Here is a 23808-nt window from a genome sequence, read left to right on the forward strand (position 1 = left end):
GGCTCAGTCAGTAGAGCATGTGACTCTTAATCTTGGGGTTGTGGGTTCAGGCCCTACATAGGGTGTAGAGATTACTTAGAAATAAAATCTTAAAAAAAACAATGCTATGTCTCATAAATAGTTGGATTCAAAGCAAATCACAGGCCACAGACCAGCTTGCTAACCACAATTGCAAATCTTGCAAAGCGATGCTGGGAAACTATTAAATTTGGCAGTTAGACCAGCTGAAGACTGCCACTTCTAAACACACTGGTCTGACTGATGGGGCCCTTATTTTTTCCGTAAGATCCTCACTTGATTCCCTACTATGTGTCAGGCAATAGGCCAGGCACCATGGTTATAACCAAGAATGAGACAAACTGCCTGCCTTTCTTAATCTTACATTCTTTAGAGTAAGGGAGGCAGTAAACACGTACAAGTATGCTATATACTTTCATATAGTAATAAGTATTAACGTAGAAACAAAGTAGGATAAAAAAAAAAAAGAAACAAAGTAGGATAAAGGCAATGGAAATGAAATTCCAAATGTAGTTACAGAACAATAATTTTCTAGAAAAGATCCTCTGAGGGACACTGACAGAGAATGTGCTGAGGGGAAGGAACCACTCTCCCTACTCAGTACATGGCCCCCCTGCAGCCACGGTCCTATTGTGTGACTCTGTCCCACTGGCCACAGTTGACTGGACCATGAGTAGACAGCTGACCCAAGTGAGGCCCATCAGATTCCTCCTGGGAATCTGGACATGGAATACTAGTTATCTAACTGGTAGTGTAGGATAAGAGAGAGGATTCTGCTTGAGGGCTGGGGCAGTTATTGGCCAAGTACAGAGAGAAAGAAAAAGCCGGCCTGCAGAAGGAAGACGAGGGGAGCAGACCCAGCTGAATGTTAGAGACTGTGGTCTCAGAGGGACAAAAGTGAGGTTCTTGAGTCCCAGTGGGTTGGCAGGTACAGATTCCAGGCTCTCGAAAGGTCCAGCTGGAAGTCCTCCCGTTTGATCTGTGAGAGTCCTACCTCTCTGATAAATTTCTTTTGCAGTTCAAGTTAGTCTGAGTGGGGGGTGGGGCGTGGCCTGGGTGGCTCAGTCAGTTAAGGGTCTGCCTTAGGCTCAGGTCATGATCTCTGGGTCCTGGGATTGAGCCGTGTTGGGCTTCCCGCTCAGCGGGGTGTCTGCTTCTCCCTCTCCCAGTGCCCCTCCCCCTGCTCCTTCTCTGTCAAATAAATAATCTTTTTTTTTTTTTTAGTTAGTCTGAATGCTTCTATGCTTTACAATCAAGATCGCCCTCTCTAAGAATGGAAATACCGGTGGTGATGATGATGGTAATAGATAACATTGGTTAAGTGCCAATCACTGTTTTAAGAACTTTCCATATAACATCTATTTTAATCCTTACGACTCTTTGAGACAGGAACACTTGCCAGCCCCATTTTATAGACGAGGAAACTGAGGTCCAGAAGTCACATGGTGAGTAGATGGTAGAACTGGCTTTTGAGTCTAGTAGTTGGCCTCCATGGCCTCTACCACTTCACCACGCTCTCAGAAGCCTGGGGGAATGGACTTGAGGTTATTTCCAATGTGTGGAGTCCCTTCACCCACACCCACGGTACTGAGCAAAACCCCCAGTGTGAAGACACATGCCGCTTTTTAGACAGCTCCCTCCAACTGAGAAAGCGGCAGCAGCTTATCAATTCATGAGCCGGTTTCTCATAACCATGCTTGTGCCGTAGAAGCAGAGGCCCCGATGTTACTCCGTAGCTAAGACTTGAGCTTGGACTGTGGGTTGTCATAAGCCTGAGTTTAAATCCTTGCTTTGCCTCATACTGTAACCTTGGGACAGTTCATTAACTCTTCTGAGCCTCAGTTTCCCCACTTATAACACAAATACGAATACCTCTCTCATGGGATTGTGGAAATTGAATGGCGATGGACTACAGTGTTTCTCATTTGGAGGCTGGCTGCCACATGGGGAAAGTCTAGAAGCCCCAGCAGGATCTTTTAAAAAAAAATTTTATTTTATTTTTTTAAAGATTTTATTTATTTATTTGACAGAGAGACAGCGAGAGAGGGAACACAAGCGGAGAAGCAGGCTTCCCACTGAGGAGGGAGCCTGATGCGGGACTCAATCCCAGGACTCTGGGATCATGACCTAAGCCGAAGGCAGATAGATGCTTAATGACTGAGCCACCCAGGTGCCTCCCCCCAAAATTTTTATTTTATTTATTCTTTTTCCAGTACGGTCTTTATAGACAGCCACCATCTTCCTTCCACTTTAGCCATTCCTATTTACCCCAGTAAGAACATCTATTTCAGGGGCACCTCACTGGCCCAGTTGGAAGAGCATGAGACTTGATCTTGGGGTTGTGAATTTGAGCCCCATTTTGGGCATAGAAATTACTTAAAAAAATAAAAAATAAAAAGAACATCTTATTTCAGAAACCTGTAGACAATGACTTACAAAAATGGGCAGAAGGAAGAGGTGGATATGAAGAAAAAGGTGTAAAACAGGCAGGGCGAAGGTCCAGTCCAAGGACCAGGCCTGGAGAACTGGAAAAGAGAAAGAGATGACCTTTAGAGAAGGAGACACAGGATGCCCCAAGGGCAAGGACCAAGAGCAGTATAAAACGCAGTGCTCACCCTTGGCAGACGGTCACTTCTCCTTTTACAAGCCCCAGAGGGTCTGCCGTCCAGTTCAGCCCTGCATGCACCAGCCATCCTTCCCTGCTCCACATCCCAACGGGGCCAGAGAACCAAGACCCATATGTCCAGGGAGCTGCCGCGCTGTCAGGGGCTGACCTGCATCCCCTCAACACTCATGCTGAAGCCCTAACCCCCAAGACCTCAGAACGTGACTGGATGTGGAGACAGGATCCCTAAAGGGGTGATTAAGTTACAATTGGGCCATTAGGGTGGGCCTTACTCCAACCTGACCCATGTCCTTCTAAGAGGAGATGTGAACACCCGGAGAGATGCCAAGATGTGCCCTGAAGAAAGACCACGTGAGGACACAGAGAGAAGGTGGCCATGGGCAAGCCAAGGAGAGAGGCCTCTGGGAAGCCGCAACTGCTGACACCTTGAGCGTGGACTCCCAGACTCCAGAACTGTGAGAAAATAATTTTCTGTTGTTTAAGCCACCTGTCTGGCAGCCTAAGCTGAATGTGAACCAGCCCCTAACCTGTGCCGTGTAACATGCTGTCCGAACCAGACACGAGGTGAGAAGAATCCATAAATGCACTGTGAGCACCCGCAGACTGTTTCCTCTCGGGGTTCCTTCCACGAGCTTCCCGATGGGCTCCAGGCCCCTCCGCTTCCCTTGGTGTGCACCCGCAGACTGTTTCCTCTCGGGGTTCCTTCCACGAGCTTCCTGGTGGGCTCCAGGCCCCTCCGCTTCCCTCTGAAGGTGGTTTCCAGGTCCATCCAGGTTCCTAGGGCCACCTCCACTGTCCTGCACATCTGCTCTCTAGCTGGAAAGCACCTTCTGTATTCGCTCCCGCACTTCCTTCGCTCCCAAGGACACCATCATCTCGGCTACAGGGGGTCCTTGCTAAGAACAAAAAAAGAAAACACTGCCTCACTGCCTTAAGCTGCTGAAAGAGCAAACGCCCAGCCTTGGTCTGCAGGCGCTCTGCCCCAGGCCAACCCCAGTACTGCCGCCCGCCCCCCAAGGGGCAGTTAGCCTTCTATTGTCTTTACTTTCTGTGGCTGAGGCTGGCTCCCAGGAGCCTGTATTCCTGTGCTGGTATGTTTATTGCCCCCGTTCAACCACCAGCTCCATGCAGGTAGGGAGTGGGTGTGTTTCATTAACTGCTGTACCCATTGCACCCAGCACAGTGCTTGCACACAGTAGGTACTCCATAAATACCATCTGCTAAGTGACTGAAGGGAACGATCCCGCTTCATTTCTCTTTGTATCCCTGAGCCAGACTTTAGTGCCGACCAGTGAATGTCAGTTGAATGGATGAATGAGGGGCTCCAGGGAACCGTCCAGCCCATCTGCCCACCTACCAGCTGTCCGCTGAGGGCCACTCGGAGGAGCCGCATCACAGTACTGTGTTTGGTCCCTTCCAGGCCTTCGGATACCTTCCTCAGTTCGCTATTCAGCATGTCCTGAGTTAAGCTCGTACCGGGTCCTTCCAAAAGCCTAGAAAAGAGGAATGCCTGGCTGGCTCAGTTGGAACAGCATGCGACTCTTGATCTCAGGGTTGTGAGTTCGAGCTGCACGTTGTGTGCAGAGATTACTAAAAAAAATAAACAGGGGCGACTAGGTGCTCAGTCGGTTAAACGTCTGACTCTTGTCAGCTCAGGTCTTGATTTGAGGTTGTGAGTTCAAGCCCCGCACTGGGCTCTACACTGGGCATGGAGCCTACTTAATAATAGTAACAATTAAATAAATAAATAAACTTAAAAAAAACTGAACAAAAGCCTAGGAAAGAGCCAGTCTATGGGGGCCAGTGGCAAGCAGGTGAAAGGGAGAATTTCAGAAGATGAACAGTCAGCTGTGACTCTTCAAGCCTGCTTGGGAGAGAAGGGAGGGAAGGAAGATCTATTACCCCCACCCCCATCCAAGTTGAGGAAGAAAAATCACCAAGAGACCACATACACAGATAATCCAAGCACAATATAGGAAAACTCCATAATAAGAGGTTTTACTAATTTCTACCTCAATATTATGTGATCTCTATGCCTCAGTTTTCTCATCTGTAAAGTGGGGATAGTAAGAGTGTCTGCACCTCACAGGACTCTTGTGGGGCTAAGTTAAAACTTGTCAGGCACTAAGTACATTGCCTGAACAGACAGTAAGTACTCCAAAGTATTAGATCTTGTATTACATTAAAAGATTAAATATTAGCTAACGTTATTAAATCCAAGAGCTCAAGGACATTGCAAGAGAATCTAAAAAAACGAACTTAGAACAGGTTAGACACAGGATGGAAGAAGGAAGCCCTCTGGGAAATTACCTGAAATGCAGTGGAGGGAAGGCTCTTTGGGGGAGTGTATAGCACAGAAGGGCAGGAAGAAAGATTTCAGGAGACCCCAGCTCCTGTAACACCACTGCCACCAACTTGCTACAAACATCCTTTCTTTTTTTTTTTAATTTTTAGGGCAGCAACCATGCTCTTGCACTCTCCCTTGCCTCCACTCTGGGACACAATGAGATCCAGGCCTATCAGGTCTGCACATCCATGCTGGCCTTTATGAACTGCCCAGTGAAGTCACAGATGCCGCCTTCCCAGCGGCCAGGAACAGCATCTTGCACAGCGGCATGGAGAGGTAGGTGACCCCAGCCTGCATGCATTTCCAGAAGGCCTTGTCCTCGGCAGGCCGCTGCACCTGGACGTGATGAAGTAGGGGAAGTAGGCCAGGGTGAAGCAGTTCCCAAAGTGGAAGAGGGTCGCGGTGCCTGCTGCCCGGGGCCACCAGAGCGCAGGTCTCTGCACAAGCCGGCCTGGCGCCCCCTTCTTGCTACAACCATTCTTTGCCTACAAGTTGAAGCACTCAAGACCTAAAATCCAATAGGCCAGTCACTGCTCTCTGCTCTCCTGGCAGGCCAGCTGGGATCCTCTCTCACAAGCATGCTTAAGTTTCAAGAGACTCCCCAATCACTTAGAGCTGGATTTGCCAAAAAAGAATAACAACAACTCTGAGTCAGAGCATAAGACAGACGCAGGGTGGGGTGGGTCTATTTGATGGCACCTTGCCAGTTCCCTTCAGCTACTATGGAGACTCCAACTGGAAATGCTGCTCAGGAGCTGGGGCTGGAGAGCTTTGCCGGTGCGGACGATCCACGATGCTTGTGATACCGCTTGGGCACACTGGGGTCCAGAGAGCCCCCTTCCAAGGCTGGGCTTCGTGCAGGGGCTACTGGCCCCGGGGAACCATGTTCAGAAGTAACGCGAAGAGACTGCCGCTTCGCACTCACAGATTCCCTCCCTAACTCCGCATTTGAGCAACTGAGTTTCAGTGGGAGGCAAAAGTAGTCATTCTTACTACATTGTTAACTGGGCCACATGATGACTGTTATTTCCAAAATCCAGGAGACAAAATCCGGAAAATATAAAATGTAACGTGGGAAAAAATAGGTACTCTCCTCCACGTCACTGCGGGGAAGCAGGCTGCCAAGGAACTGGTGAAAGAGTGACAAGCCCCAGGCGGCCAACAATGGCAGCTCAGGAAACGTTAGAGCTGGCCCAGAGCTTGGCGTGGGCACAGAAGGGACTTCGAGAAATCTGGCAGCTCTGGAATGCTTGAGTATCAGTTTTCCTGCCTTGAGTGGGAGCACCAGACTGTCTCTGAAATCTAACCCCATGGCAGGGATGGGAGTTAAGGCAATGGTCCTGGTGAATCAGAACTAAGGGCCCCTATGGTAGAATGCCATAAATTAAGGGAGTATTAACAATAACGGCTCTTGGGAATTTATCCTGGAGATATACTTGCAAACCTGCTTAATGATGTCTATACACAGCTATTCATTGCAGCATTGTTTGTAACGGTAAAATCTGGAAGCAGTCCAAATGTCTATCAATAGGAAATGAGTTAAATAAATTATGGTAAAGTGGTTTCATAATGGGATAGGTGTAGCTGTAGAAAAGAATGAGAACGCTCTCTAAGCACTGGGCAGATCCACAGTATCTTAAGTGAAACAAACCAAAGACACAGAACAGAACAGTGTTACCATATTATTGTGTAAAAAAGAAGGATCATTTAGATATAATTAGGAATAGTAGTAACGTACAGAGGGTTCGGAAACTGGGTGGATGGGGGACAAGGATAGAAATGGGTTTCCCAATTATCTACCTTTCTTATACTTTCTAGGCTTTAAAACCAGGTTTGAGAGATCTGAACGTGTTCATAATCAAAATACTAAATTTAAAATTTAAGAACTTCTAAGAACGGAGTTATATAAACATATTGTTGAATACTCTCACATTATGCAAAGGAAACTGCTAAGTGTGGTGCATTTCTGTTGGGAGCTGGAGTAGGACGGAAAACACACTTTTTGCTATAGACCTTCTTGTACCATTTGTATATTACTGTATTTTTTGCCATGTGCTTGTTTTCTTATCACTTCCAAATATGTATTAAAATATATTGAGGTTTCCAGGTATCAGGCACTGTCCAAGTACTTTGCACAGAGAAACATATGGCCTTGTAGTCCCAGCCTGCCTGGGTTTGAATCCCTGCTCCTCCAACTTATTATTATTTTAGACAAGTTACTTAGCCTCTCTGTTTCAATTTTCTCATCTATAAAATGGAGATAACGTTTTAACCTGATACTTCCTTAGTTGCTGTGAAGTACACACACACACACACACACACCCCCCTCACATATACATATGTATATGTACCTAATGTATAAAATATATATAATAGCCTGCTACAGGCATGTACATAAGCGAACACTTATTACCTACTTTAACCTTCACAATAAAGGTGGGAGGAGGTAAATAAAAAGGATACTGTGGGTTTTGCTGCCCAGCATCCATCTGCCTTTCTCCTGATACCCCAAATCTCCTTGGGGAATCACCTGGCTCCCATTCTCAGCCCATGTGCCCTGACTGGGGGTCCATTTAGAGCCCAGGAGATGATGAGCTAACCTACGCTGATGGGCACGTCACACTCTCCAGGCTTCGATGACTGGTTCGGGGACAGGAAAATGAGGCTACCCGGACTCTGTCAGCGTCCATCTCAAGACACAGCTGAGGCTTTGCAGTGTTGGTGCGGTCTTACAACCAGAGCGCAGATAGGAGAGAGGCTGCCAGTGTCCCTTCTATCCTTTCTCCCTTTCGTATGCAGTGATAAAATTTTTAGCCAGCCTCATGGCTGGCAAGTTAAAAAATCTATATTTTCCATGTGTGTGGCTTGGTGTGGCCACCAAGACAGGTGTTCTAGCCAGCAGGATACGAGTGGAAATGAATGTGTAACTCTTAAGTCAGGTCCGTAAGGGGAAGGAGCGTCCTGTCCTTCCCTTTTTCCTCCTTCCTCTTCTGGCTGAATTGTGGATGATCTGTGAGCCACCATGCACCACGTGGACAAGAGCAAAATCTAGGGACAGCAGGACCCTGGAGACCTGGGAAAAGCTCTTCAGCCCTGGATGGCCACTTCCATATGGGGTAAGCACTATCGTTTCTGTTGTCTGGTAGAAAGTCCTACCCTTCACCCACCCAAAGCAGAGTCCTTGCAGAAAAAGAAGCCAGTACGAAGAAGTACAGAGCAGAAAACCAAAGGGACAGAGAGAAAAAGTAGGTCTTGGTGACATATTTTTGGCCCCTGCATGAGACTGGGCTTAAGCCAGCTTTGGTTGTATTTCTGTTCCTGTTCAGAGGTAAGAACTATAGTGTCATCTCTACCTTGGAGACGAGGAAATGGGAGCTCAAAGAGGTGCAGTAAGTTGGCCACAGTGATGCCGTGTGGGCAGGAGGAGAATAACCGGGTAAGTGGCGGTACTAGGAGGGAACACAGGGAGACCCAACCCCAAAGCCCAAACATGCCGCCCCTTCCGGGGAGGGTCTGGGTTCTTCTGGGGAAGGCCCCCTGCCAAACAGAGCCAGTCAGCGATCATCTTGTCCAAACCCTCTTGCCAGCCATGGGGTGGTGTGGGGGCCCCACAGCCAGCCCTGGAGGAAGGGGGCCCCGGGAGAGGGAAGTCAGGTGCGGAGCCTTGAGCTTGGCCTGTAGGAACTCACCCCAGCACGCGTTTGGCAATCACGTCCACTTTCTCCGAAATGGTGCCCAGCTGCACTAGGCCCACAGCAGGCCGAGTCCACAGGTAGGAGTGTGCCGGGGAGACCAGATCCTGCAGGCGGCAAATGTGACCCTAGGGGGAAGAGGCAGTCGTTGGATGTGCTGTGCACAGGGCTCGGACACACTCAGACACAATGGGGGTGCCACCCACTCCTTCAGTCTCCCGGAGCTCCCCGACACCACACCTGTCTCAGCAGGATGATCCTCTCCACGTAGGCCGGGTCCAGGACCTCCCGGTCTTGCAGCTGGCTCCCGAACGTCTCCTCCACCAGGGCCTGCAGCTTCCCCACCAGCTGGCGCCTCTGGGTCTCGTTGCTCACCAGCCGACAGAGGTGCAGCCTGTAAGAGAAGCCGAGGGACCATCCTGACCCTGGCATCGCCAGCCTGCCCAAACCCTCTCTCCCCAGGGGAGCGGGGCTGGGGGGGGGGGCGGGTTGGAAGAATGACACATGATGTGAGCTGCCCCTCCCACAGCCTAGAAACTGAATATATACAGGAAAGGGATCTGGCCAAGGTCTGCAGCAGCCTGAGAGCCCCAAGCAACCCAGAAGGATATCCTGTTTTCAGTGTTTCTAAAATAGGAGCTAACATTTTAAACTAGGAAGAGATCACATAAAAATAGAGATTTCTGTCATCTCTCTCAGGAAATCCAAAGATCTGGCTGCAAAGGGCCCGAATTCCCCAAGCTTCAGTGGCCAGTGCAGAGTGGAGGCTGCCTGGCTCACAGGCACAGCATGCTCCAGTTTGCCAGGCCCTCTGCTCCCCAGTGCCTCTCCCGGCCGGCCACCTGCCACCGGCCTGGTCTCTACAGGCACCCAAGTTTACAAGGCAGACTCTGCAAGTGTCTGCCTCCTGGCACAGCTTAAAGCATGGGGCTCTGGCACAAAGAGGCAGAGGTCAAGAATACAGATTTCTAGGATTCGAAGCCAGGGGACAGTTCAGAGGACAGAGTTGCTTCAATCCAGGGCTCACAGTTAAAAAGTTCAGATTTTCTTGTCAGTTCGAATGTTCTCTTTTCCAGAATTCTTCTAACTGCCTTGTTCCCTCTCTTTGGAAGCAGCAAAGCCTCTAAGCAGGCCCTGTCGGTCCTCAGTCCCCTCCCTAGGCTGCCCTCACTGTGTCCCCAGCAATGTCGCAGGGACCCAAGAAGGAGAGGTACAGGGCTGAGGACCAATCTGCAGGAGCTTGGCCCTTGTCCTTGGCATGGAAGGCAGGCAGCAGTGGTGGGTGAGTTATGTCCTGGGCTCTGGAACCGGACAGGCCTGCGGATCAGACCAGCCCTGTGAGATGTCTGCTGCAAGTTACACGAACATTTAGAGCCTCAGGATGCTCACGATCATGTGGGGATGACGGGGGGAGGGAGGGCTCTGTCACAGGACACTGTGAAGATTAAATGAGGGACCATCTGTAAAGCACAGAGCTGGAGATGGGCAGGGGGTCGGAACAGAGGCTCCCGCACATCAGCGGTGGAAGGAGGAGACCCTCTGGGAAGCTATCTAGAGCGCACAACTATCTAAAAAACATAATGATTTTTTTTTTAATAGTTGTTTTTTTTTTAAGATTTTATTTGACAGAAAGAGACACAGCGAGAGAGGGAACACAAGCAGGGGGGAGTGGGAGAGGGAGAAGCAGGCTTCCTGCGGAGCAGGGAGCCCGATGATGAGCCAAAGGCAGACGCTTAACGACCGAGCCACCCAGGCGCCCCCATAATGATTTTCTTAAAAAGGAATTAATACCACATGCTGAAACTGTTCCTAAGACCGCCTTAGCAGCCAGATGAGACAGTAAAAAGAAAGCAATCAAGAGACCCTAGTGGCCAAGCTTGAGATAACACGCGTCAGGTCCAGGGCCTGGGAGGCAGTAAGTGCTAGACAGACGGTCGTTACTGTTACTACTCCCAACACACCTCTAGCACTGCTCTGACAACTACTATTACTACCTTTACTACCAGCACAGAAATAATCACAGCAGTGGCTCGATGCTAGAAACATCTAAATGTGACAGCTTTGGCTGCATTAACTTCATGAGCGTCCGTTCCAACACTGCACCTCCTCCCTGATTCACGCTGAGCAAAGCCCACCTCTACCTTCCTCTGGCTGCCCTCACGCTTCGGGGGGACTAGAATGGGTCACCAGGTATCTCCCCCATTCTGTCCCCATTTCCCTGAGATGCTGCTTTCCTTACAATCAGTAAAGTAGGGTACAAGTTGCATTCGCTCTTGAATGCCCCATTCGAGAGATGCCTGCTATTTACTGTGTGAACTTGGGCTAGTTATGGAACTGCCCTTAGAGCTCTAATGGGAGAAATAAATGAAGTAACATCCTTAAAACACCTGCAGTCAATGTGAACGCTCTGGGCTCACGCAAGTAAAGCACTAAGGAGAGCCTGTCCCCAAACTGGTGCTCAGGACATGGCATCAATGAGTCCCTTGTCCCTTAAGTACACATCTGTCCACTGGCTTTACCACTGAGACCCTTAGATGGATATGTCAACAGTGACCTGAACCGTAACTGGATTTAGAGGTGTGAGTGAAGAACTACGTGAAATGTACAACACGTGCCATGAGACAACGCTCATTCACTGCTGGCTGCGGGAGCTGGGGGGTGATTCTGAGATGAAGATGCCCCTTCTCCAGGCCATGGTTAACAGAATCCATGCCAGGGATGGCCAGGACAATGGTAATGACAAAAACAGCACCTACTATTTACTGAACACTTTCTATGTGCTAGGGGCTGTGCAAAGTACTTCGACGCAACGTTTAACTGAACTCTTACGACAACTGCACAAGGTGGGTACTGTTATCAGTCCCATGTTCGAGAAGAGGAAACAGAGGATCCAGGAGGTTAGGTGACTTACATGCTCTGTGTCAGGTCACAGAACGGTAGACACCTGAGCCCACAATCAAAATCAGGTCCGTGTGACTCCAAAGCCCACTATACCCTCTGCCCTGGAGACCCATCATTAGCAAGAAAGTCCTTTTCTACCCGCCCCCGCCAAGGTTCCCCACTCACCTGTTGAATTCTGGGAGCTTCTCCAGGTCCAACAGGGCTGAGTGGCAGGTGATCCGGGTCAGGTCAAACTGTGTTATCAATTCTGACAAGGTCCTGCCCATCTGGTTCTCTGTAAGTAGGCACGCCCAACCTGAGCCCCATGCCTCTCCTTTCAATCACAGGGGAGGCTGGGTGAGCGTGTTCTGGGTTCCCCATTGCATTCCGACCAAAGGGATTCAACTTCTAGCTCTTTTATAGATCAAGGATCTGAATGAGCTTTCATGTACAAAAAGGAATCTGTCCCGCAGAAAAAGCAAGTTTGAAAACAATCAGGCTAAACGACCCTCACTGCCCCCAAAGATGCGAGCTGCAGGAACAGCATGCTCATGGCCTGGCTGTACCCAGAGATTCTGATTCCACTGGGTTGGGATGCGGTCTGAGCATCAGTATGTTTTACAAGCCTCCCGGGTGATTCCCAAGTGCAGGCAGCGTTGAGAATCGCCACGTTAGGAGTCCCTCCTCCTGAGCAGCAGCTCCGCCCCATACAATCAATGGGCATCATAGTCAGGCCTGGGCCTCAAGGGAGCCTCTGCCATGTCCCTTACAGGCTGTGTGACTTTGGTAAGTCACTCAAACCTCTCCGAGCCTCTCAATCCTCTTAGAAACAACAGGCATGGGGCACCTGGGTGGCTCAGTCATTAAGCGTCTGCCTTCGGCTTAGGTCATGATCCCAGGGTCCTGGGATCGAGCCCCACATCAGGCTCCCTGCTCTGTGGGAAGCCTGCTTCTCCCTTTCCCACCCCCACCCCCCCCGCCACTTGTGTTCCCTCTCTTGCGGTCTCTCTTTCTGTCAAAATAAATAAATAAAATCTTTAAAAAAAAAAAACAGCAGGGATAATAAATATCTCTCAAGGATATTTCAAGGAGTAAGCCAGGTAAGAGCAGAATAAACAGTAAGCAGACTATCACTGCCACATTTTCAGAAATCCCCTCCACAAAGAGGTCATCCTAATTTGGTGCTTCTTTAACCTTTGGGCTCTAAGTCTTGGGCCAAGGGTAAAGGCTCAGCTGAAATAAACTAGGGTCATAGTAATCTTAGTAACACTGCTGAAACCCATACTTGCCACAGAGATAGTAATATAATGGTCATAATCCTAGGATCTGTAATTTTCGGGGCTCCTGGGTGGCTCAGTCGGTTGAGCAGCTGCCTTTGGCTCATGTCATGATCTCAGGGTCCTGGGATCGAGTCCTGCATGGGGCTCCCTGCTCAGTGGCGAGTCTGCTTCTCCCTCTCCCTCTACCCCTCCTCCCTGCTCGTGCTCTCTCTCTCTCAAATAAATAAAATCTCTAAAAAAAAGATTTGTAATTTCCGTGCTTTCTACATGGCGGATACTTTCCTGGATGCCTCATACTCATGAGCTCAGTGCATCCTAACCCTATGAGGAAGATGCTTATCCCCATTTTACAGATGAGGCAGGTGAGGCTCAAAGACCATAAGGTCCTTAAGGGCAGGGGTTACATCTATCTCGTTCACTGTTGTAGCCCCAGCACTTAACACCATTTCTGGCTCAATAAACACAAGAATAAACTTCGGCAAGACTGCATGTGGCATAGCCGGGGCTGAAGACCAGGTGGGCCTGAACCAAAGCCCCAGCTCCTCACTGCTATGGTCCCACAGGGACCTCCCAGGTGGGTGGGTACCTGCAAACCCTGAGCCACAGTTGGTGATGATATCAAGCAAGGCATCCGGCAGGAAGTCGGCAGCCACAAAATGCTCCACGAAAATGTCCCCTTGCCTCTTGGACAACTTGCTGCCATCCCTGTTGAGGAGCAGGGGCAGGTGGGCAAAGCGAGGTGGCTGCCAGCCCAGAGCCTGGTAGAGGAGCAGATGCTTGGAGGTGGAGACCAGCCACTCGGAGCCACGCAGCACGTGGCTGATGCCCATGTGGTGGTCATCCACCACGCAGGCCAGGTGGTACGTGGGGAAGCCATCGCTCTTCAGGATGACCGGGTCCCCCTCCACATGCGCCACCTCATGCCGATTCCAGCCGTACACCAGGTCCTGGAAGGCTGGTGCTTCCCCCTCCAGGCGGAAGCGGATCGCAGGTTTGGGGCCTTGGGCTAGCTTCTGGGCCACCTGCCCCTGGCTCAGGTTCCGGCACCGATTGTCATACCTGTCGGAGAACAGAGCAGCATGGTAGCTAGGGGCACCAAAAACAGACGTGAGTTCTATCTTCGTCTCTGATAGTTAGAGGACCTAGGTAAGTAATGTACTTCTCTAGCTCTTTTTCCGGTCTCCAACAGGGACAAGAAGAAGAGGGATATATTGGAAAACCAAGTGAGATAACAGCATGACAGACACGCCTACCTGTCAGCCTGTCCCTCTTCTTCTTCGTTAGCGAGGAAATGGCAAAATGCCGAGTCGCCGGGGTTGAATCACGGCTGGTGTAGCCGATCATGCAATCTCTTTCCCCTATGCCAGCGACTGGTCCAGGTAGGACCACTCTACTCACTGAGACTCAAAGAAAAGTCTGCTTGGGGGCAGGCAGGGGAGGGTTAGGGTCCTGGGAAAAATTTTCTCTCCAATCGAGAGTGAAAGAGCCACAAGAGGAAAATCCCCTTTTTTACTCCCTGCCTTCTCCTCCTGCGCTCTTCAGCTGCTGTCCTATGAGGTCAGAACGCTTGGAGCCACTTCAGCCACTGCAGCCATTCGCAACGGATAGGGGTGGGGCAGGGGAGGCAGGGAGGAGCCAAAACAGAGCCCTGATGTCTTGAAGCTGCTGGTTTTATCCTTGAGTCTCTCACCTCCAGACTTTTTTTTTTTTGGTGCAAAAAGGTGGTTTTACTAAAGCATGGGGACGGGACCCATGGGCAGAAAGAGCTGCTGCCTCACCTCCAGACTTCTGCAGAGTAAGTGGTAAATGTCTGTGTGGGTTATGCCCTGGCTACTCCAAGTATGGTCTGTGGACCCCCAGCAGCAGCCCCACCTGGGAGCCGGTCCAAAATGTGGCATCTCGGGCCGCACCCCAGACCTGGTGGATCTGAATCTGCGTGTTAACTAAATCCCCAGGTGAGCCATCTGCACATGAAAGTACGAGAAGCTTTGGCTTGTCCCCCTTTTTTTTTTAATTCTTTATTTCTTTTAGTAAACTCTACCCCCAACATGGGGCTTAAACTCATGACCCTGAGATCAAGAGTCGTGTGCTCCATTGACTAAGCCAGCCTGGTCCCCTGGTTTGTCCCTTTTCCACAGGGCATTCCATTACTTGCTCCCCAAAGCATCCTGATACACAAATGTAAGGCTTGAAAACATACTCCTTAACACAGAGTTAAGGGTTCAATTAGTAAACGGCTGTGTGGATTCCACAAGAGAACTTGACCATAATTTTAAAAAAAGAACCTTCTGCCAACGGACAAGTGGACTGTTTATAACAAAAGAGCAATGCTGCAATGAATGTCATGACCTCATAGAAACATCCAGCCCCTGCCTAAACAGTTCATTTAAATTGGAACTCCGAGCGGCACTTGGCTGGCTCATTCGGTAGACCTTGCGACTCTTGATCTCAGGGTTGTGAGTTCAAGCCCCACATTCGGTGTGGAGCCTACCTTAAAAAAAGAAAAAGGAAGGGGGGGTGGCGCCTGGCTGGCTCAGGCAGAAGACCATCTGACTCTTGATCTCAAGGTTGTGAGTTCAAGCCCCACATTGGGTGTACAGATTATTTAAATAAACTTAAAAAAAGTTTTTAAAATTCTTTAAAAATAGGGGCTCCTGTGCGGATCAGTTGGTTAAGCGTCTCTGGATTTTGGCTCAGGTTGTGACCTCAGGGTCATGAAATTGAGCCCCACATTGGGCTCCGTGCACAGTGTGGAGCCTGTTTGAGATTCTCTCTCTCCCTTTGCCCCTCCACCCAGCGCCCCCGTGTTCACACACGTGCGCCTTCTCTCAAAAAAAAAAAAACCAAAAAAATAAAATTCTTTAAAAATAAATAAACAAACAACTGGAACTCAGATGTCCCAATGCCACTGCTGATGGGAAGTAAGGTGGTCAAGGGCCACAGGGCAGTGTCTATCAAAGCTCCAAACTGGCCCTGGGTTCCCACATCTAGGAGGGTCTCCAACAAACGCCCTGCACGTGTGTACAATGATGTATGCCACCACGATCCACCCCAGCTCTCCTGTCTTAACTACAGATTAGAAATGGCAGAAAGCTTCATTAGGAAGAAACTGGTTAAGGGCCGGTACACCTGTACAGCAGAATACTGCGCAAGCCAAACAAAAACCTGCGGGCCAGTACAGACTGGGTCTCCTCAAGACGGTCAGTGGGAACACTTAAGGTGCACAGTCTGCATATTGTGTGCTGCCGCTGAGATCGGGGAGAAGAGAAACGATACGCATTTCTCGGGGTCTGCACCGAGTGTCTCCGGAGGAGACCTAAGAAGACTCTAACGGCATTTGTCTATGGCGAGGGAAACGGAGCGGCCAGAGTCAGGGTTAGGAAAGATCTTTGCACATATAGCTCTCTGGACCTGAAAACATTTTACTTCCTCAGAACAACCAATAACTGAAATGACACGTTAGGGCTGCCCGAGAGCCAATGTGGCAGGCAGCTCTGACATGGCCCCAGTGATCCCCGCCTCCGGGGTTTCTGCCCTCGTGGCATCCCCTCCCTGGAGCATGGGCTGGACCTAGTGGCTTCTTTCTTATGAACAGAATGCAGCAGAAGTGGTGAGATGTCCCTTCCTGGATTCGGTTACGAAAAGACCCGAGCTTCTGTCTTGCTTGCTCTCTCTTGCTTTCGGTCTGGCTCACTCACAGCGAAGCCAGCTGCTGTGCAGGGAGCTGCCCTGTGCCCAGGCCCGCGTGGCAAGGAGCTCGAGTCTCCAGACAACAGCCAGTGCGGCCCAAGGTCTGCCAACAGCCTCACGAGAGAAATGGAAGCAGATCCTCCGCCAGTCAAGCCTTGAGAAAACCGCAAACCTGGCCAAAACCTTGACTGGAGCTTTGCGAGAGACTCTGAACCGAGGGAGCCAGCTAGGCTGTGCCCAGGCTCCCGACCCACAGAGGCCGTGCAGGGACCACAGTCTGGGGACGATCTGTCACGCAGCAACAGCCCAGGGACATACGCAACTTCGGGGAAGCAGCCTCGAGAGGCTGGGGCTCTCACCGGGGCGTCTGATGGTTCCTCAGGGCCTCCTTCTTCAGGAGCTCCAGCCGCTGCAGTGAGCAGAAGCAGGGGTAAGCGGCGCCAGACTCCAGCAGCGCTTCCGTGGCCTGGGCGTACAGCTCGAGCCGCTGGGATTGCTGGTAGGGCCCGGCAGGACCTCCCCGGCGGGGGCTCTCGTCAGGCGGGATACCTGCGACACAGCAAGAGACCATGATCACCAAGACGCTCGCAGCACTGGTTCCTGGGCACTGTTCTCTGTGCTGTAGGCAAACAGTAAAGCTCCTAATCCTCACAACAATCCTCAAGGTCATTACTGTTTCGATTTCTCTTGTACAGATGAGAAGTTGAGAGATAAAAGAGGCTAAGGGCTCAAGGTCGTGGGGCCTGCCGCATAAGGAGTCACGGAGGTGTGCTGCCTCCGCAGTCCGTGCTCCCGACGGCACTTCCTCTCCTCCCATCCCTTCCCTGTGGAGCGGGAGAGCAGCCCAGGCCTGGAACAGCTAGCTCAGGAGAACGAGGCATGGGTCAGGGCACAGCCCGGCAGGCCCTGGCTGGACCCCGGGTCCTGCGCCTCAGAAGCTGGGACAAGGGACCCTGAAGATGTGTGAGAGTGCAGGGCCACGCACCTGCCAGGCTGCTTTTATGTTCTATGATCTCCACTAAAGCCTCAGAACCACCCTGCCATGTAGATGCCCCCCTGATGCCCTTCAGTAGGGACACTGAAGCACAGACGGGCTCTGTTCCCTCACTTGGCCAAGGACAAGGGGTGCAACTGCATGGGAACCCAGACGAGCAGGCCCCAGAATCCATGCTTTTAACCTCAGCAGCCTTCCCCGCAAAGCAGAGCGGACGGTCTACCGTGCGGAGCGGCAGCAAGAACGGGACGCGTGAGCACTTACACAGCGCTCAGCCCGAGGCTCACCTGCAGAGCTGCCATGCTGTGTGCGGTGAAATGAAATGGGACCTTTTCTAAGCCACAGCCCCAACCCAAGGTCCAGTTTCCTCAGGTCACAAAGGACAGATTTAACCAATAAACACTTCCCGTAGAGATAGAAGGGACACAGGAGAGCCGGACGGTGGTGTTTCTGCCCTCAAATGGCTTTCCAATGAGTTTGGAAAGTGAGGACATGATTAATCCTGCACACCCGACATTAACACAGATTCTGCAGGCACACAGGCCTGGGTTCAAACACACTGGCCTGCTCTGGGGCCTTGAGCAAGTCACCCTTCAGAGCCTCCATTTCCTCGTTACGAATAATAACTCTCCTGGGCATCACCAGGTTGTTAGCACGAGCCAACACACATGAAGTGCTCAGTGCCTTGTTACCTAAGTGCTAAGCAGTCAGTCAGTTTGGGCTGTGATCATGATCATTCAGCTCCCTCTCCTGCTGGGCCTCTATTTCTTCATTTGTCAGAAAAGACAGTGACTTAGGTACATTTGGGAGTCCCTTCCTGACCTAACCTTAACATGTTTGGTACTTGGATCGCCCCAGGGCTTAAGAGTGATTCCACTAGGGGAACTGAAAATGTATGCTCATGTAAAGACTAGTATGTAAATATTCAAAGCAGTTCCATTCAATGGAGTCAAAAAAGTGGGGCGCCCGGGTAGCTCGGTGACGCGTCCAACTCTTGATTTCAGCTCAGGTCATGATCTCAGGGTTGTGAGATGGAGCCCAGAGTCGGGACTCCGTGCTCAGTGGGGAGTCTGCTTGAGATTCTCTCTCTAACTCTGCCCATCCCCTGCTCGCTCTCTCGCTCTCTCTAAAATAACTAAATCTTAAAAAAAAAAAAAGAGGGGGCGCCTGGGTGGCTCAGTTGGTTAAGCGACTGCCTTCGGTTCAGGTCATGATCCTGGAGTCCCGGGATCGAGTCCCACATCGGGCTCCCTGCTCAGCAGGGAGTCTGCTTCTCTCTCTGACCCTCCCCCCTCTCATGTGCTCTCTCTCTTTCATTCTCTCTCTCTCAAATAAATAAATAAAATCTTTAAAAAAAAAAAAAAAAAAGAGTAAAAAAAGTGGAAATAATCCAAATGCCCATCCACTGATGAACAGAAGGTGGTATTTCCATACAAGGCATATTATTTGGTCACAAAGAGGAACGAAGGATTGACATGTGCTACAACACAGAACCCCTCCGCTAAGTAAGAGCCAGTCACTAAAGGTACATGTTGTTCGAGTCCATTTATCTGAGATGTCCGCAAGCGGCAAACCGCACAGACAGAAAGTAGATTAGTGATTGCCAGGCTGGGAGGAAGCAGGAATAGGGAGCGACTGCTAATAGGTACAGGGTTTTGTTTTCGGAGGATGGAAATGTTCTGAAACTGGATGGTGGTGACGGCTGGCATAACATAGTGAATATACTAAAAAAACACTGATTTTTACACTTGGAAATGGTGAATTTCATATCCGGTCAATTATATGTCAGTTACAACAACAGTAACACAGGGTGACTCCTGGAGCAGGAAGCTACAGAAGTCAGCCACCGCTCTGCCTCACCACAAGGCTGGTGGCGGGGGAGCTCTGCTGAGGGGCCGCAGGCCACACTCACGCAATCGTGCTGCACCAGGAGCTCCGAGGGGGGGACTTGTCTGTCACTGTACCACTCGTGCCTAGTACAGTGCCTGACGGGTAGCAGGCGCTCCCTGAAATCCAAGTTCTCATCCTGGTCTGCCTGGCGCTATGTGGTTCAGTTCCGGCCAACCCGTCTTCACATCTGCAGTCCCTCTGCTTTGCTCACTGTGCTTGGGCCACGCCGGCCTCTTCGCTGTTCCTCTAACACACCCTACGCTTTCCTGCAGCAGGGCCTTCCCATCTGCTCTTCCCTCTGCTTTGAATAGTCTTCGCCCGGGCAACCGCGGGGCTGGCCCTTCACTGTGCAATCTCTGCTTTCGGGTCACCTCCTCCTAGAAGACCACCCTATCTGAGAGGATCCCTCCCTGCCAGTTCCCTAACCTGTGACCCTTGTCTCCACCGCACTCATCAACACTTTGTCACAGTGAGGATGAATTAATCTGTTCATCTGTCCTCCCTTACTTATTGGGCCCTGGGTCTCTGTTCAGTGCTGGAACAGGAACTTCATTACAGTAAGTGATCTTTGTGAATGAATTCCTTTATTCAACTCATCTTTTTTTTTTTTTTTAAAGATTTTATTTATTTGACAGAGAGACAGTGAGAGAGGGAACACAAGCAGGGGGAGTGGGAGAGGGAGAAGCAGGCTTCCCGCTGAGCAGGGAGCCTGATGCGGGGCTCGATCCCAGGAACCTGGGATCATGAACTGAGCCAAAGGCAGACACTTAACGACTGAGCCACCCAGGCGACCCTTATTCAACTAATCTTAACTAAGCATCTGCTATAACATTCTACGACAGAAAGTACAAATGAAATTGGTTTTTGTCCTTTGGGAACCCAAAGTCTCGTTAATAATTTACCTGAGATTAAGATACACATCTCATAAAAGTCTTGGTATTTTTGGTATTTTTCCTTGGCGAGCTTAACTGGTTATACCTGCCCTGACAGGTAGGCAACTGTTGACCCAGGGAGCGTACACTCTTCCTTGTCTTCCTGGAGTTTAGGAGGCTTCTGGATTAAACATCCCACAAGACTGACTTTAGAGGCTGCACATATTTTGTTTGGCTCACACAATGTGGTTTTTTAAAAAAAAAAAATCTGGGCTCAAGTTTAACAATGGCAAGTATTCATTAAAAAAAAAAAAAACAGTAATAAAAACCTGGATTTCTGGCTCCTCTGGGAAGTAAGAAGATTGAACAAGTTGGGCCAGCACTCCCACATGGGAACAAGGGGCTGGAGCTTTCTCCGGCTCACTACAGGCCTCGCCTCTCCAGCTCCACCCTATGCTTGGCCTGAGATCCTGAGGTAAGAACAGGAACCTCAAAACAGCCTCGGAGCTTTTCCTCAGGGAGCTTCAGCATGTTTTGGGGAGGCACGTGCCACCCGAGGCAGCACAAATGTACCCATCTCTCTAGGAAGTCCTTGTTCTCCATCTTGGTCCCCGTGAGAAGACCACAGGCTCCTTTCCCTGCTCCCTCTTCCCCCTTGGAGAAGGGTCCTTCCCTGGCCTGCCTCACCTGCCCACTCCAGCATGTCTTCAATATTCTCCGCTGCCCCAGGCACAAGGCGGGTCTGATCTGTGTCCTCCAGCCTGAGGATGAAGCTCCCCTGGTGCTTCTTGGCAAAGATATAGTTGTACAGGGCAGTGCGGAGGCCGCCCAGGTGCAAGAAGCCTGGGGAAAAAAGAGAACAGCTCAGACAAGACAGGGAAGATTAACTGACACACCTCAGCCAAGAAGCAAGCAAGCCCTGCTTGTAACAGGATGTCCCAGTGAGTATCAAAGCTCAAAAAACTGCTACCCTGTCCCATCTTTCTAGCCAGGACCCAGACAGACAGCGACAGAGGATGGGAGTGGTCCACTCGTTTAGCCCCTCATCCCGGAAGTAGAAGACCACCCACGTCTTAGAGCGTGTAATGTTGTAAAGAAGACTCCAACTCTCCCCAGCTGCACCCACTGTTCTATTTTGAGATGTGCCTCAAAGCCAAGTTTTACCCATATGAGGACAAGCAGAGGATTATCCATGGAAGCCATATCACACGTGCACTTAGCGTGTGCAAATTCAGTGATGTGCTTGGGTAAAAAAAAAAAATTAATTACAAACTGGAGATACCATACAATTACATTTTGCATAGATTCTCTGATTTTCACCTGAAGTTCTGGCTTTGAACACCAAAAGTAATACTTGATTCCACTATATTTCTCTTCACCTGAGTTCAAACTCCTAAGATTTTACTTTTCTATCATTCCTGACTGAAAGCTTAAAATTAAGCATTTTCCCATTTCCCCTTGTCCTGTCTTCTTCGGTCCAGGCCACGGCCCTGTCTCCACGATGAGCTTCGCTGCATCTACAGAAACAGGAGGCAGCAAAGGACACGAAAGGCAGACTCCCGTTCAACACTGATTATGTGTGACTTTCTGCTGGTTATCGCAAGGCCACCACAAAATCAGTGGTCCCCAAGATGGAAGACGGGGGTCCAGTAATTGAAAGCAAGACCCCTTGAATCAAATAAACCTGGATTTAAATTCTGCATCCATTTACTGGTTGCTATCCCGTGGGCACTCTACTTGTCTGAGCTTCAGTCTTCATCTGTTAGAGATTAAAAACAAAAAATGGAAACCTCCCTTACACAGTTGTTATGAGACCTAAATGTTGATCAAAGTACAGCTTTCCATTAATTTTAGTAATTAGTGATCTCGGTTGCTTGATAATTCTTTTATCTGTCTGTAGTCAAAAACCTTTTCTGTATGGGCTTTTCCTGCAAATTAGCAAGGAAAATGAGAACTATAATCGTAATAGAGAATATTGTTTATTAAGCTCTAGGAACACCAGACCTTGCTAAGTGCCTCAGCTGCATTAGTTCAAACCCATGAGGCAGGTACCATCACTCGACCTGACAGAGGGTAAAACTCAAAGCTCAGAAAGGTTATGTAATTTGCCCATGTCACACAGCTGGAAGTGGCAAAGCCAGCAATCTGGACCCAGCCAATCTCAGGCCTTGGCACCCAACTACTATGAGTGCTCTGCAAAGCAAGGCGCAGACCAGTGCTGGTCTGCAAACTGTTGCCAGTTCACAACAAAGTACAGAAATTGAGAATAAATGTTTAGAAACTTAACAGTAATGTGACAGAGTAATTTTATATCTGGTGAATCTAGTAACAATAGGCTCACATTTTGTATGCTTTTAAAATTTTTCTTTTTACTAACTCATTTATGTTGGTTCTATAAAAATATTGATCCACAATCAATTGGGAATTAAAAACCAGTCCTGTCACAACGGTTTGAGAAGCCCACTCTGCATTCTACTGCCTGCCAGGAAAGATCCTGTCACTCTGTGCTGCTGGGATCCTGCCACAAAGGAAGCCTTACGTGTGGATCCTAAGGTTCAGAATGAGAGAGACACGCTCGGTGGGGAGAGGGCAGAAGGTGGGCTCCCTGAGAAAAAAACCGGGGGACTAGCGGGGAGGCCCCGACAAGATCTCCACTAGAGTAAACAATGAGCCCCTGCCTCCCTCTCTAACCACAGGGCCTTTGTACCTGCAATTTCCTCTGCCCAAAAGTTCCTCCTATAGGCTTAAGGGTAGTTAGCTTCTTGTGTTTTGGTTCTCAGCTCAAATGATACGTCCTCAACGAGGCCTTCTTGAGCTTCCTACCTAATCCCCAGCTCCCTACCCTGCTTCGTTTCTCTCGTGGCACCTGTGACTATCTAAAAGTAGTTATTTTTACACGTTGTTTGTCGCGGTCACTACAACGTAGGCTTCTTGAGAACAGGAGCCATACGTTCCCGATGACCACCGTATCCAATGCCTAAACGGTACGTAGTACACAGTTTGTATTCGGTACACATTTATTGAATACACGACTAAGAGACCTAAAGAGATGGTACGCAAAGAACTTCCTGGCTATGTGAATAATTTCCGCTCGTAGACCTGTTTCTGCCTCTGTAAAATGGGGTCGCGCTGCCCGCCCAGTCTGACTCCACCGGAAGGGATTCTTTCGGGAACCTTCGGGGGGCGGGCACGGGACGGTGGACAGCGACCTGCAGCGTCACGTCCGCCAAGGTTACCTGTGGGACTGGGGGCGAACCGCACTCGCACCGCAGCCCCGGGATCAGTGCCCAGGCTGGCCTCGCGCCGTCCCATGCGCCGGCCCAAGGCCGCTGGGGGCCTCACGGACTGCAGCAGCCTCTTCAGGAGCACCGCCATGTGGAATGGAAACGCACACGTGGGCTTCCTCGTGCATCACTTCCGGGGCTTCTCCCAGCCAGTCCGCTTCAGCCACAGAGGGCGCAACCCCGCCCCTTAAAGGCGCAGGCCTCCTAGCTTGCAAGCCCACGCCCCCCAGCGCGG

At 50.1% G+C, this 23808-nt stretch overlaps 1 protein-coding gene across 3 annotated transcripts; it reads right to left on the bottom strand.

Annotated features, from left to right (window-relative positions):
* Window positions 1-2191: 2191 nt before the first annotated feature.
* EARS2 (glutamyl-tRNA synthetase 2, mitochondrial) lies at window positions 2192-23692 on the bottom strand. 3 transcript variants are annotated; one of them, XR_004298330.1, is made up of 10 exons: window positions 23526-23692; window positions 20977-21132; window positions 16893-17082; window positions 13430-13902; window positions 11750-11858; window positions 8924-9077; window positions 8681-8811; window positions 4002-4137; window positions 2634-3540; window positions 2192-2543 (listed from the first exon to the last, which is right to left on the bottom strand). XR_004298330.1 is itself a non-coding variant. In XM_032396250.1 (9 exons), the coding sequence occupies exons 1-9, from the start codon at window positions 23662-23664 to the stop codon at window positions 3457-3459; spliced, it is 1572 nt and encodes a 523-aa protein (XP_032252141.1). In that variant the 5' UTR covers window positions 23665-23692; the 3' UTR covers window positions 2192-3456. The 3 variants fall into 3 exon arrangements, 2 of the variants coding, with proteins under 2 accessions (XP_032252141.1, XP_032252142.1); XM_032396250.1 differs by having other exon boundaries at window positions 2192-3540; XM_032396251.1 differs by lacking the exon at window positions 23526-23692 and adding an exon at window positions 22997-23519 and having other exon boundaries at window positions 2192-3540.
* Between the last annotated feature and the right edge of the window lie 116 nt (window positions 23693-23808).

Source organism: Phoca vitulina, unplaced genomic scaffold (genome assembly GCF_004348235.1).
Source record: "Phoca vitulina isolate PV1807 unplaced genomic scaffold, GSC_HSeal_1.0 scaffold90, whole genome shotgun sequence".
In the NCBI taxonomy this organism is placed as follows: Eukaryota; Metazoa; Chordata; class Mammalia; order Carnivora; family Phocidae; genus Phoca; species Phoca vitulina.